We start from the raw sequence: 15,152 nt of genomic DNA on the forward strand, positions 1-15,152 counted from the left end.
ATCCGAGATAGAATCTGAATAATCGATCGTAACCGCGCTCCTCGAACGTGATAAATAACAAAATAAAATTTCAACCGTGTAATTAATCTTTTATTCACGAAATTAAATTCCTTGAAAGCAATGATATTCGTGAAATATTAAATTCACACGCCATTTTGCAACGATTGGTTTTGCAATTATGTAAAAATGGCGACCGTTTACAAAGCGTTTAAATATCATAATGGAATTAAAATTTACGTTTCAATTTTATCTTGAATATTCGAAACTTCAACTACCATAATTCCAATGTTGGAAGATAATTCTTCAAAATATCTTGTTCGTTGATGAATTGACAAAGAGCAACGACATGTTGCTCGCTCATTCGTTCGAAAAAGAAAGAGATCGACTCGATTCGCCCTATTTAAGAAAAGGAGGGATGGCGCTTCGCGGCAAAATTCGCAGAAAGCAAATAATACGCGGTGGGATGGAGGAGGATGGTATCTCTCGAAAAGGATCACTTCTGATGCCACTTCTCGAGACAAGGTGGCGTGGGTTTCATTCGTTATTGCCGATCGAGCCTCGTCCTACGTACTGCCGTCTGCCCCCGCAGGTGCTCGCTCTTCCCTCGTCCCAGCCGAATCACGATGCTCTGACCCAGTGTCTCCCAACGTTTCTCGACAGATCTACGACCCTCCTTTGCGATAGCCAAATAAACCGTGACTTCTCTCTCTCTCTCTCTCTCTCTCTCTCTCTCTCTCTCATGGTAATCGTGTAACGATCCATTTTTGATATGAAGGAAATAAACAAAGTAATTTAAGCATTTTTTAAGATATGCAAGTAAACGTAATATTTTATTTTTAAAAATGAGTTATGAGGTTAGAGAATATTGAAAATTGAAAAAATGAATAGTTTGTTATCTCTCGCGATTTCTCTCACGATTATCGTGTTTTCAAACATTTTTAATTTTTTAAAAGAGAAAAATTTGTTGTTACAACAAGGAATAATCATCGCAAGCGAAAGGTTTTATATCACAGTGATTCGTTTTTTTTTTTTTTTTTTAAGATTCGTTGTTTTGTGAAAGAAGATTAAAAAGTTTAGTCTCGTTTAAAACGATCAATCGTTAACGGCGCATCTAATAAGATGGTGGTCGCACAATGCTTATCGCATTATCCGTTATATTGCCAAGTATTTCCACGTATTATGAGCAAACACAGATTGCTACTATTTGCTCTTAATACTCTGACAATCCCCGGATAACGTTTATCCTGCATACGAAATTGGAATTTTGGCGACGATACGCTCCCCTGATTTGAATAGTTATTATTTAAACGGATTAAAGTCCCTAGCCGAGACCCTTTAATCGTCTTAAATTACAAACATTATAAAAATAACAAGACAAATTCATATATATATATATATATATCATCTTCTTCAAGATAGTTTCCTATTTTCTCAAAAAATTTTCGAGAAAAAAGAGATTAGAAAATTTATAGAAATATTAGAATGCAATTACGTATCTTCGAATTATTTTCTTGCTCAAGACTTGGGCATTAACCAAATTGAAAATCTCGAGTACTCGTTACTTCGATTACTTGTTAATATTTATTATAATCGATCCATTTTTCATATAACCTCGTTACAATTACATTGCAATAATTATTCGTTTTGAACAATTAGAATTATAACTTCGTAACTTCAACCTAATTAAATTTTCCCCTATGCTACCGCGCGCAACTATTCCTCGCCAACCGCCAGGGAAAAACGATCCCGCAACATCGACCGAAAACATCGACAACAGCGCAAATGTTATCGCAAACGTCCGAAAATAAAAGTTTTTTTCGGACGGTAAGCGCAGGCGCGGGGTTTACATAACGGGGCCGAGCGGAGAGGGAAGAGAAGAGGGGAGAAGCCCGGTGGTTTCTGAATGAAAATAAAGATAACGCTTCGTCATCGAGCGTGCCTACGCGTGGACGCTGGAGGAGCAGCAGCAGCCGGCCACGTCGAGTCACGTTTTCAGCGTTTTCGGAATTGCACCACGGAATCGCGACCCACGCTCCTCTCGCCTTTTATTCCTTCCTCCTCCTCCTGATCCTTCGCGAAGACAAGGAGGGAGAGGGGGAGAGAAAGAGAGAGAGGAGAAAAAGCGAGCGTGTAGTATATCGGCCCACGTCCAACCGCCCCCGCTCCAGCATTCATCGAACATCGGCAACAGCACAGGTGCGCCAATCGCGGCTACCACCGATCCCTATATTTTCGCCTCCAAACTCCCGTTCGTTTCACTCTCCTTCTTCCTTCCGCGATTCCATTTTTTTTTTTTTACTTTTATTTTCACAGATCGGTCCGAATTTGAAACTATGCAAGCTCTTTTGAAGTTGGAGATAATTAAATTGGAAGACAAGCCTGTTTCGAAGATATCGAAGATTCGATTTACTGATTCGAAAGAAATACGATAATTTTAATATCACCGAACACGTCATTTTCGCCCAACGAATATAGAATTTTTAATACGTTCGTTTCGATAATTCGAAAGTAAAGCATGTATTTTTCAATTACGCAAATTGCTTTTGTATTTCGGAAATTGCGTTCCCGCGTGTAATGAGGAAGATTTTATCCGCGTTCCTTTTTTTTTCTCACTCTTCCAAATGCGTCATCCATTAGGGCGGCGCTCGCATTAATCACTCGGTTATCAGTTGATGCATTGGACGTTGATGGACAGGAGCTCGAGCCATCGCGTGAGCGCTAATTGTTTCCTTTGTGTCTCGCTTTATTTAAAAAGAAAAAAAAAAAAGAACATTTGAAAACATTTTCAGCGAAAAGGCTCTCCCTGCTTATCGTTTCAATAAGCTTGGCGTAGTTTAATCGCCCGATTCGACAAAATCGATTCCCGCAAGTTTCGAAGAAAGAGAAAGATCCAAAGAAAATCTTCGGTCGGTGAACCGACGAGGAGCTTGCGTAATTCATGGACTTAAGATTTTATATCGGCTTAAAAAGTTCCACAAGATTTTCCACGAGATCTTCCAACTTTTCTCTCCCTTCGCACACGGAAAGAGTTCGAAAATTGAGGGCTCGCCCCTTCCTGTCTTCCTTCGCTCTTTCCTTCCATGGGAGACACGTTTCGAACTTGGAACGATCGATTCCCGCGAGGAAATAGGCGATGACAGCCACGATAAACTTCCGAGCGATCAGAGATCAAAGTGGCGGCGCGGCAATCGCTCCAAGTTTCCATCAACTTTCCAATTCCAATTGTACGTGTTTCAATCCTGGAAACGTTATATTATCTCTCGATAATATTTGAGATTAAAAAAAAAAACTGATTTATCCCTGAATCTTGTAACTTATTCAAGATCCATCCCCCTCGTTTCATTTCATCCTTTTATTTTATTCGATTATCGGTTATCGAGCGAGCGACGTTTCGAACGCTTGGCCACGCTTCGAGGCGTTCGTTCGTTCGTTGCTCGTTCCCCGTCGCATATAACACGCACCCACAACGGCGAGCGCTTGTTCGAGGGAGGAGGGGGGAGGAGGGGGACGATTTTTCAACAGGTTTCCAACCATGAATGGACGGCTCGGTTTTATTGCTCCGCTCGAACGGGCCGTCCTTTTTTCTTTCTTTTTTAGTTCGTTCGTTCGTCGCTTTTGTAGACGTTTGGCGCCAACGTCGCGGCGCCGTCCATTTTCTTCTCTCGGTCGGGGAAAAGAGCGAAAGAGATGGAAAGGAGGGAAAGATAAAGTTTTAGAGAAACCGGTCTCGGATGAAAAGAAAAAGAAAAAGAATTTCGCACTCGAGGCGAAAATATTATAGAGGGCGATGTGTTTCTCGATTTTTTTTTTCCTTTCCTTTTCTTTTCCAATCGTTTCTTTAAATCCTTCGAGACCGTGTGACGAGTCTCGTGACGTGACTCGTGTTCGAATGCGAACGGATTGGCAAAAACGAGTGGCAAGGACGGAGAGAACCACATATGTCATCGGTTAACGAGACGATAATGCGAAAGTGACGTGTAGATTCGATTTGCTCGGCACCGATTCTATTTATAACTATCGCTTCGAGGCTAAAAATATTCGCGAAACTGCTTCCTTGTAGCAAGCTTGTAGCAAGCTTGTAGAATCGCCGACAAGTGGCGAAAGAATCGAGTTTATTGCGCGGGATTCGTCTCATTTTTTTAGAACGAAAATTAGACTCTTGTTACAATATTATATAGATTTTCACCGATTAAGAGGATTGAGATAAAATTTATTTATATACATTTATATATTTTATTTTTCAAATTCTTTTTACTAAAACGGCAAGTCAACTCGTAATATATTCTCAAAATATAAATATCGGTTCGAAATTGACCTCATCCAAACAGATTTTCCTCCATTTTTTCCCTTTCGATTAACCGAACCTAACTTCAAAACTGCACCACCAATTGTGCATACTTCCAATTACGTACGTACGCGGGTTCTAAGTTAAAATTCTCGACGAGACTAACTTCTCGTTCGAGACGAATATATGATATAATTCTCACGTTCTCGCGCATACTTTCCATACGAATCCAATCTCTCCCTCTCCCTTTGAAAACCAAACACGGGGAGCATTTCCGAAAATGCAGGCGAGTAATTACGCGCAAACTTTATACTCTTCCCTCCCCTCCACCACCACGACGATTTTAAACCGGATCCGACCAACCGGATCCCACGCCGAAACTTCGAGGGAACAATTCCAAGTTTGGCCAGGTTCTCGGTCGTAGTTCGAATTCCGGGGCGTTAAGTTTCAAATTAGGGGAAGGGAGGAGGAGAAGGAGGAGAAGGGAAGCGCGCGTGTGTGCGCGACGAGAGGAGACGCGAATCCCCCTCCTCCTCCCTTCTTTGCGCAGCTTAATAATGCCTTATAATGGTCGTCGTTACGCAGGAGCAGGTGGGCGGCGTGGAGAGAGAGAGAAAGAAGGGATGTCGATGATCGCGAAATGAAGGATGGACGTACGCGAGTTTTCCCTGCCCGCCGACGAGGACGACGAGGGCGCCACCTCCGCTTGTAATTTTCGCCCATCGTGGCGATAATTGGCCAATCCTAATGACAGACCATATTCCTTGGACGGCGCATTGTGTCTTGGACGGCGAAACCGCCTGCGCGAAACCGAATAAATATTTATTCGGAGATTCATCTGCATTGAAAAGAAGCAGCGCCATCTGGAAAAATGGCGACGGTTGTACAATTGGATTTCGTTACGGATTTCGAGGTACAGCTAGGTTCTTCTTTGTTTTCTTTTTCAACGCGTCTCGAGCATTCGTTTGACGATGGCGTCGGATTTCGAACTTGGATAATAATAATTCTGGGAGAAGCTCAATTTTTCTTTTTATTCAGAGAAAAGTTTTCCTTATTAATTTTCGATTTGAAACACGAGCGAATTAATAAAAGACTTTCGTTCTTACGCGAAGTATTTGTTCTCGTTTTGGGGGAAAGAAAAAAAGAAAGTCGAACTTGAATTGCGCACCGAGGTGACGTGAAAATTGTGCGGTTGCAATTGCAATCGTATGAAACGTTATCATTCTGTGGCCAAGCCGACTTGCTCGACGCGTGATGGATCGTATTTATCGCTCGGTTTTGAGGTTTACGAATTTTTCGAACGTGTTTTGACAATCGTATAAAGTTACCGATTTATCGTAGCCTCGTTCCCGAATAAAATCCCTATATGCGGGTTTTCTCCTGCAAAAAAATATATATTTTTGACTATAGAAATAAATATCGTCCCGTAAATTAGCATAAATTTTAACGAAAAGAGAGATAGATTGCAATAATTTCTTTCGAGTCGATAAATTAATCTTAAAAGATTCCCTCGAATTCCCTCGAGTCACACGAATCTTTATTCTCGAAGGATCGAGTAAAGCGATGCCCCGCGTCACGTCGTGAACAGGTGAAAAATGACGAGAGCGGTTGAGGTTGGCGATAAAGCGAGAAAGAGGGACTGTTCTGAGCCGATTCGATAGATTTCTCGAGTCACTTTTGTTCGAGGTACACTTGTCACGTTCAGAGATTCCATGATTAACTGCACCATGTTGGTGTCGGTTATATGAAAAGAATATTGATAATTATTAGAAGTTTTTTAAATATAATATTTTTTCAAACGTGTGTTGATGAATTTTTGGATTTTTCAGAAACTCACCCCTTGGCCGATGGAGACGAGCCTCTGGCACTATATGCACAACGACGATGAACGCTTGAAGCATCAGTGGATAACGCATGGTTGCGGTCAGGCCAATGTGAGCTTTCACTCTCTGCCACTTCTTTCACCTGTAATAAATATGAATCGTCGTACAAATTGTCATCACAATTTTTATCACAGTTACACAGCAATTTACGAGATTATGACGTTGTTGACGAAGAATTACGTTCTCATCACTCATATTTCATCGCTTATACGAAATTCTTAACCAAAATAATTATTTAACTGATTTGTCGAAATAAGTAAGTACATTTTCGAGCAACGATTGACTTCTAAAAAAAAAAAAAGATCTCGTTCGCTCGAATTTCTCCTTCAAAATTAAAAAAATTCTATCCCAATAATTATTAACGAATTATTAACGATAAAATTTTAACTTTACAATCCAAAAAAAAAAAAACATCCAATAGGAAGACATCAAATTTCAGGTTCAATCTCGAGTGAAAAGAAAAAGAAACAAGGAATCGATCCAATTGCTTGGATTAGAATAGCAAGAGGATAAAATGTTCAATTGCAACTCACTTTCGAAGATACAGGGCCAAACCGATCGATAGCCAAGAAGTTTAAAACCGGATCGAGTCCCTCGTGTTGTTGCAAAAAGAAAAAAAAAAACGTTGACGATTCTCAGATTTTTCTCAGATTATTTTTCCTGAGGAAAGAAAGAATGGAGAGTTTAAAATAACAAGGAAAAGAATAATCCAAAACTGTTGGAAGAATCGAAGAATTAAAATCGAATTCCGACGCGGACGGTAAAGAAGGAAGGAAGGAAGGAAGGAGGGAGGGAAGGAGGGAAAAGAGGATGCTTTCGTAGCAGCAGCTTTGTGTCCCAAAGTATATGAAGCTTGTTACGCGAAATTCCTCGTGGTCAGGGCGGAGTAATGCTCGGTAGTTATGGTAATCGGATTTGAACGAGAGCCCCGTGATTGGACTCGATGCAACCGTACCTATCTCCCTCCTGTGAATAGCAGGAGGATTTATTTTATATTATCACGTGTCCCCAATTATTTGCTCCTCGTTCAGTTTCATTACGTTGTCCACAGGAGGCGCTGGAAACACGCTGGAAAATTGTTGCGAGTCAGCCAGTTGATGACGATAGAAAAACGAGACGATCAGATTTTAAGCGGATTCTTCGATCCAGATCTTCTTCCAAGATTTTTATTTCGCTTCTCATAAATGGAAAATGGATATGTAGGAATAGCGTGCTAGTTAAAATTTTTGAAATAATTATTACAATCCTGTGAAAGAGACGAATTGACTCGACTTTCTCTATTTTTTTTTTTTTTCAGTTGGTACATACGAATGGAATTAATCGATTCGATATAACTGGAAACGCGAAGAACAAAGAAACAACTCATGAATAATAATCGCATCTGCGTTTCTTCTTTGCGACTATCGAATCGCTGGGATAAATAAAAGAGGCGACCTTAAGACGAAGGAGGAAAAAAGAAGGAAAAAGGAAGAAAGAAAAGATTAGCAATCGAGTCGATTCAAAGTCGGAGCACGGAGAAATAAATGTTAATTGCCATTGCAAATGTATCGGAAGTTCGTTCGTGTTGATAGCTATCCCTGCGTGGCTAATTACTGATCTCGTAGACAGAGGGAGAAAGAGAGAGTTAATCAACTGACTTTGATTTCCCCAAACCCTTTCGGTATTCCGCACTGTTTGCCACCCTCCTGTTGCTAATTAGGACAAGGGTTGATAGATATACGTAGTAGAATTGCATATATACGCGCGTTAAATTTATTTTAAACCGAAAATTTCAATCGATTAACGATAATTCATTGATTGCAAACGTAAATTATCGAATATCGGTAATTGTAATACCCGTTGAAATCGTGGATTCAGTCTTATTAGATACCTTTTACTAATATTAGATACCTTTTTTTACTTTTAATATGGATTATATAATATCTGAAAATTATAAAAATTGTGCAATTATATATTACAATGATCATATTTCTCTATGTTCCATAAGAATAGAATTTGATTGCTAAACTTAGGTTATTAAATTGAATTTTTTATTTCATATTTTATTAGTAAAAGATTAGGTTAGGAACTTAAACTGGCCTTTTTATATTATATGTTCATATATGTTAGAAATTTTGAGATATCATTGTCAGATAGATGTTAGAAATTGTAAGGATATAAGTTAAACTTATATTTGCAGATTTTTCAATTTATCCAATTCCTTTTCAAAGATTTACAGCTAGTCGAGTACTTCGATTAATAATAATTCTTTGATTGCAAAAGATTGTAAAATTATTATTATTATTATTATTATTAGATGTTTTTTATTTTTAAAATAGATTATATAATATTTGGAAATTATAAAAATTGTGCAATTGTGCGTTACAATGATCATATTCTCTGTATTCCATAAGAATAGAATTTGATTGCTAAACTTAGATTATTAAATTGATTTTATTTCATATTTTATTAGTAAAAGATTAGGTTAGGTATTAAAAATTTTGAGATATTGTCAGATAGATATTAAAAATTGTAAGGATATAAGTTAAACTTTCACTTGCAGATTCTCCAATTTATTCAATATCTCTTCAAAGATTTGTAAGAAAATAAATAAATTTGCTTCAAAATACGAAAAGCCGCTAATAACATTTAGCAATAACCAAGACATTGTTACTGCAAAATTTTATCGATCCTCCTGTATAGAAACTCGTGTTCGAGTTTCTGGAAGGGACAATAATTCCCATAACAAGATTCGTTCGATCGAATATATTGTTTCGTCGAAACTTTCCTTCGAAACGTTCATTAAGCCAGTATCGGATACTAGAGATACTATCGATGGAAATACCATATATCGTCAATTGAATAACTCGTCGTCGACTGGTGTATCTATAACGATGACAAATGACGGCGCATTAACTAACTTTAATTACAGCGTGGTAACTTAAATCGATCGATTTCTGCAACTTGAACGATTGTATCTTGGAGAAATATTCAGGCAATCGATTTATGCACGTTGTCAATATTTCGAGGTTCTCAATATTATCGTACATGGAATACGTAATTGTATCAATATTATTGAACATTCGCAGAAATAGATTGGCGTATTGTCAATATCGAGAACCTTGAAGTATTGACAATATATATATATATATATATATACATCGATCTGAATGTTTCATTAAACTGATCCGCGCGATTAACATCGATCATTAGTCTGCTAATGTTTGTGTATGCAAAAAAAAAAAAAAAATCAAAGCATAATATAAATTCCATTTTTTCCAATTCCATTCGTACCAATTTAATTTGAAAACAAAAACATTCATCACGGTCTGATAATTATATCGCAGCCGGTATTTTTAATATAAACTTGATTCCAAGAATCAATTTATTAACAAAAAAGAATGCAAACTGGAAGAATTTCATAAACCGTCGTCAGAATCCTATTGAATCCATACTTTATTATATATTATGTGAAGAAAAGAATCGTCAACATTATCGATTATAATCTTTCGTACTCGAAACTATCGAGTGACGAAGTTGGTCTCGAAGGATCGAATCGACACGCAAGCCAATGGCGGAGGAGGTAAGCGTAAGCGGTTAACGAAACAAACGTTTCGCTCGTATTGGACACGGCGGTGGAATATTTATAAGCGAGGCGCGGTTTTAAAGCGTTACCATGCCGGCCGAATTGAGTTGTCGCGCGTGTAATGCGCCACACAAGACGGCCGCATCATCACGGTGATTAACGACGCGGACGTCGCGTCGTTCCAACTCGATGAGAAATTGTCTTACTTGCGCATGCGTGTAAGACAACGAGACCCCTTATCTCTATCTCGAGTGTATCGAGGGTGGAGTTTCATACGGTGTTACGAGACAATTTCTTCGCGAAAAAATTTGATAAAATAAGAAAAAAGAGAGAACGTTTAGATTCGAAACGGAATATATTATTAGAGGCTTCGCTCTAAAATTCGATCGATTCTCCGCAATCGGCCAGTTTTATCGTAATTTTCGACTGTGTAATAACGCTCGACGAACGCTTCAACGATTAAATTCGTCGCGTGAACACGTGACAACGTCCGTTTTTGTCTCTATGTGTAACACGTTATGCTGTAACGAAATTTATTCGAAATTTCAAAATAAATTTACTTACTTTTTTTTTTTTTTTACATCACCTTGTTTTCACCACCTAAAATACGTCCATCCATATCCGATCATTTCGAATCGATTTATTCAAATTTACTTCGCGTGAACGACAAACAACGGGCAATGAACAGAGACACGGAAGAAAAGAGGAGGCATTCGAATTGTCAGAGGCATTCGGGTGGAAGAGGCAGGCAGGCAGGCAGGCGCACGTGGGTTGGTGACGTGTACAACGGCTGTCAATGGCGACAACGATGACGATGATGACGCGGTGAGAGGGACCGGAAATGCATTCGAGCGAATGGATTGGAGCAAGCGTGGGCAAAACGCGTGTGAAAATGCGTATATAACGTTCCAAGTGAGAGGTGAGAGACGAGAAAGCGGAGAGAGAGAGAGAAAGAGAGAGAGGGAATAATAAGTGGAATAACGAAGTGGAACTCGACTCGAACGGGATTTACTCCTACGAATACGTATCTCGTTGGCTTAGCCTCCGACTAATTTGCCGATGTTAATGATAGCTAATTGACAGGCGGCAGCCGAGAGCGGGAGTGCCCGATGAAGTTATTCCGCCGGATGAAAACACCGACTCTGTTTCGATCGTTGTGCAAGTCGTCGTCGTATCGTGCGCATTGGAAACTGTTCGATCGATTTTTTTTTTTCTCGAATAAATCAGGGTAAGTCGCCTCGTTTCATACAATCGCTCCAACCTGTTGTTTCGTCTTTTTTTTTTTCTTCAGCGTTCAAAGAGACGATTTTCATTTCGAAAAAACAATAGATAGTGATTTAATCGTTTCGTTTCTCGTGCACGTAAATACGTAAATACGAAAATTTTCTTTTTGCGAATTAGGTTAGGTCGAACGACGGATGAGACAGTTAGAGATAAGTTAATTTTTAAAGCTCCAATCTTAATTAAATAGATCCAACGAAGAGAATTTATTTTTTTTTTTTTTTTAATTTTCCCCGCTATTCTCCACTTCTCTCGACGAGCGCTCGTTTAGAGATCGTTTATCTTGCGGGCGATTCTTTCTTTTGACTTTGAGAGCAGAGAAGGAAAAAAAAAAAAGAAAGAAAAGAAAAACTTATCCAAGTTAAGCGATCTTTCATTTATCTCTCGAGACGACGTTATATTTTAGGCGCGATAAACACGGATTTTCCTGTTCAACGCTTGATCCGCGAGTGTCTGGAATTAAAAATGGGCGGCGTAATAGGAAAAGGCGGACGATAAATCGATTTTACGGAGCGATACCGGCACACCGTTTAGCATAATCACACATGACGCGTGTTAGACGTCGTGTTTTTTAACTTTCGTCATCGTCGTCGTCGCGTGGAACGTCTTTGTTCCTTTTCAGAGAAAAAGGAAAAAAAACATTAATAAAATTCCGGACTCAGACGCGGGCATTCATTTCTGCGGCCAATAACGAAGACGGCCAGGCCAAGATAAACGCGCAAGTTTAATTAATATCGATGAAACGCAAGAAGGGGGCGCGCAACCACGGAGGAAGCGGCGCTGCAATCGTACTTTATAAAATTCCTCTTTCGCCAACCTTCTCATCGATTTATCCCCTCCATGTTCTTTTTTTTCTCCTCGCTATAAAAATTAAGATCCCTGTGGAGGAAAATAGAGATAAATTTTAATAAACGGAACGAAAGTAGAATTGAACGCACGCGTGTTATTATTATTATTATTATTATTATTATTGTAATAAAAGTTCGAAAAGAGAAGCTTCTTCTTCTTCCAGAAATTTTTCACGATTAATTTTGGCGCGTAATAATTTCATGGAGATAAAATTCGATTCGAAAGTGAAACTCGTAGAAGAAATTTATTTATTTATTTATTTTTTTTTTTAAGAGAGATATTTCGAGTAATTCTACACGAAGCTTTATATTTTTCATTCTGAATCGTATTATTGATTCTTGCCAAGGAATTTAACCAATCTTTTTCTTTTTTTTTTTCGAAAAATCGATTACATACGTTGCAAAAGTTCCTCGATTTCAATCAATACGCTATCGAGTTCTAAGCAATAGTTGATCAATTATCGTTGAAAAATAAAATTAAGTGATTATTTATTAAAATGCTCGAATGAACGTGAATGAATTGAACAAGAAAGCAACGTTATTCGTAACTTTTGGGCGAGCTTCTCGAAACAGTTTGAAAATGATAAAAAGGGTCTAAATTCAAGAAACGTATCGAAAAATGCAAGATTATTATTTAATTCTCCTGTTATTAGGATGCTTCCTTATTTTTATTCGATCATGAATATGAATATAAAGGAGATATGGAAAAAAATAATTATTCGTTCCAAACTTATTTTCTATATAATCTTTCTCGTTAAAAAGTTAAGTTACTTGGACTCACGACTCGAGAACTTGCGATCGCAACATTTTGCAATAATAACTTAATTGGGTTTAATTGGAGCAATTGGCCTAACTAAATAGCTTTAACGATTTTTCACCGTATAAACTCTATATATGCATATAATGATGCCCAGTTCTCAATTTTCCTTGCCCATCCTCATCGAAAGACAGGAATTATTTATTTTGGATTCGACTCGTGGAAATCGAACGAATTTTCGAGACTCTTAGATTAAGTGAAATTCAACGCCTCCTTAATTCACGCTCGCCATTTTTATTTCCAGAATCTTTAAATGATGGCGGAAATTCAACGGACGATAGCAAGTTGCTTTCGTAAGTTATACCTCGATAATTTATTAAAACAGTAATAATTGAGTCCAGCTTGTTATAATAGAATAAATGTTGTTCGAGCAATTTTTACGATAAATAAATAAATAAAGAAACAAGCGAATAATTGAATAATTGAGGAAAATAAAACAAATGCTTCGAAAAAGGGTTGAGATACGCTGCCCCTGTTCACCTTGAACACCACCATTACCACAGATTTACAGATCACTTTTCTGTTTTTTTAAAGGTTAAAAAACGAGTAATTATTTCGCAGGTTAACGTTTTATTTGTCGAGAGTGGAAAATTGTCGAAAGGTAGAAATTACGTTGGCGATGATTCATACATAGCATTAAGCGGGCTGGAAAAATGATTTAATATTGCAACGATTTAAAATTAAAAAGAAACAATTTGTACAGGATTTTGTAAAAATTTATTTTACAAAACAAGTTGTAATTTCTTAAGAAATTCCGTATCATTCAGGATCTCTCTTAAATTGTTCTCAATAAAAAGATTTACGTAGATTTCTATTAATTTTACGGGACGTTAGAGATATGTTTAGTTTTACGACTAGAAGAATGGTGGGACCAGTGATTCTTCTATAACCTGACCAGACGGTTATCTTGTGAAAGCCAGTCCAGAATTTTCTAGAATTTTTAATAAAAAGTGTATCCCCTATCTTTTATCGTCAATTTTACCTTGGAAGATATTAAAATATTTCTGCGAAATTGTACGAAGGTAGATATATATATATATATCCTTATTAATAATTTCACAATCTTATTCCTTTCCATTTTTCACGAATTATCGTCGATAATTATATTATTATTATTATTATTATTGATGAATTTATCTGATACACGAGAAGCGATTGTGGATTCGAAGGAGAGAATTTAAGAACCACTGGCGAGTTGTAGGATGCGCCGCCCGTGGCCGGGCTCGACTTAACGATTTAATAATTGCGCGCGGTTCCCTTCGTTCTCCAAACAACGCACGATCATTAAGCGCGATATAATTCGTTCCTCCCGGGATTTGATACCCCGGCCGTTTCGCTTTCACGTTATTATTAGCCGTGTAACAACATAATGACGCGAGGAAAGCGTCTGGCTCGCGTCGATTAGCTGGACAGGTATGCGATAACCGTCGAGTTTTTACCTCGAAACGAGGTATCGAGGCCTAATTCTCTCTATTTTTCTGCGGAACGATGCTTCCGTGGAAAAAAGAAATTTTCTATCAATTTTTTTTTTTTTTTTTTCTTTTTCCTTATCGCATCGTATTCTTGGAAAAGTATTCGGGAAAATATTAAATATCGCGGATAATGGAAAAAAGGATAATCGTTCGCGAATTCGTTTACATATAAAATAGCGAGCTTCGAGTGCGTTTGTTGTAAAAAAGTAGTTGAAGAAATTTGGGGACGGTCAGCTTGTTTCTTTTTCCAGTAAATGTAGCAGGAGGGAAGTTGAAAATTACAAGATTTAAATTTCTAAGTAATTAATAATATATCATAGACGTTAATTTTAATAAATGACGAGCGCCGCTATTCTTGAAATAAATAATTTCATCGAAATAATATTCGCGAATATAACGAAGAAAATGATTACATTATTAACGTTGTATTAATCACTTCGAGTCTATATTAGAAATAATAAAAGCGAATTATAATGTTATTAATTACATCGATTAATATTTTCTTTTTATCTTAATAATATTATTTCTTATTTCGTATAACATTACTCGGTCGACCGATCAACGTGGTGGAACGTGAAACGCCGTAGAGAAATTTTCCACGAGGAAAGCTTCCAATTAACGGAAAAGATTCGTCCATGGTACGTATCCGGTGAAACGAACAAAAATTTCATCGTAATTTTCTCCCTGTTTCCTCACGTTTCGTCTCACGTTTCGAACACAGTTTATATTGCCTCGTTAAACGAATCGTGTAAGGAGGATACTCCTCGTGTCATAAGCGATCCATTTCCGCGCTTTCTGTTACGAGCAGAAACGTGCACACACTATGTTTTACACTCTGCACTGTTCTCGTGAAAAACTGATACATCCTCGTGATTCACTTGTCAGCGATATTATCAACTTGAATGATGCCCGCACTGTCGTTAAGAGCACGATAAATGTATGAGAATCGTAATAGTTTCTAAATTGAGTAATAAAGCGATACAGTGTGTATATATATATAT

At 37.8% G+C, this 15,152-nt stretch overlaps 2 protein-coding genes across 5 annotated transcripts in view; one reads left to right on the forward strand and one right to left on the reverse strand.

Annotated features, from left to right (window-relative positions):
- LOC100866732 (A disintegrin and metalloproteinase with thrombospondin motifs 7) overlaps positions 1 to 15,152 on the reverse strand; it is a 75,763-nt gene that overhangs the window by 55,865 nt on the left and 4,746 nt on the right. For all 4 annotated transcript variants that reach the window (XR_015293057.1, XM_086911326.1, XM_031916603.2 and 1 more), the window contains exon 2: positions 6,123 to 6,250. Coding sequence is in view for 3 of the 4 variants with exons in the window: in XM_086911326.1 (XP_086767452.1) it covers positions 6,123 to 6,201 (79 nt within the window). In the remaining variant the exon portion in view is untranslated. The remainder of the gene's footprint in view (positions 1 to 6,122; positions 6,251 to 15,152) is intronic.
- The window catches only part of LOC100866614 (A disintegrin and metalloproteinase with thrombospondin motifs 12), a 34,526-nt gene continuing 34,089 nt past the window's right edge, over positions 14,716 to 15,152 (forward strand). The window contains exon 1 of the mRNA XM_086911327.1: positions 14,716 to 14,789. The gene's annotated coding sequence lies outside the window, so the exon portion shown is untranslated. The remainder of the gene's footprint in view (positions 14,790 to 15,152) is intronic.

Source organism: Apis florea, unplaced genomic scaffold (genome assembly GCF_048593485.1).
Source record: "Apis florea isolate Af1SG1 unplaced genomic scaffold, ASM4859348v1 contig_3203_pilon, whole genome shotgun sequence".
Classification (NCBI taxonomy): Eukaryota; Metazoa; Arthropoda; class Insecta; order Hymenoptera; family Apidae; genus Apis; species Apis florea.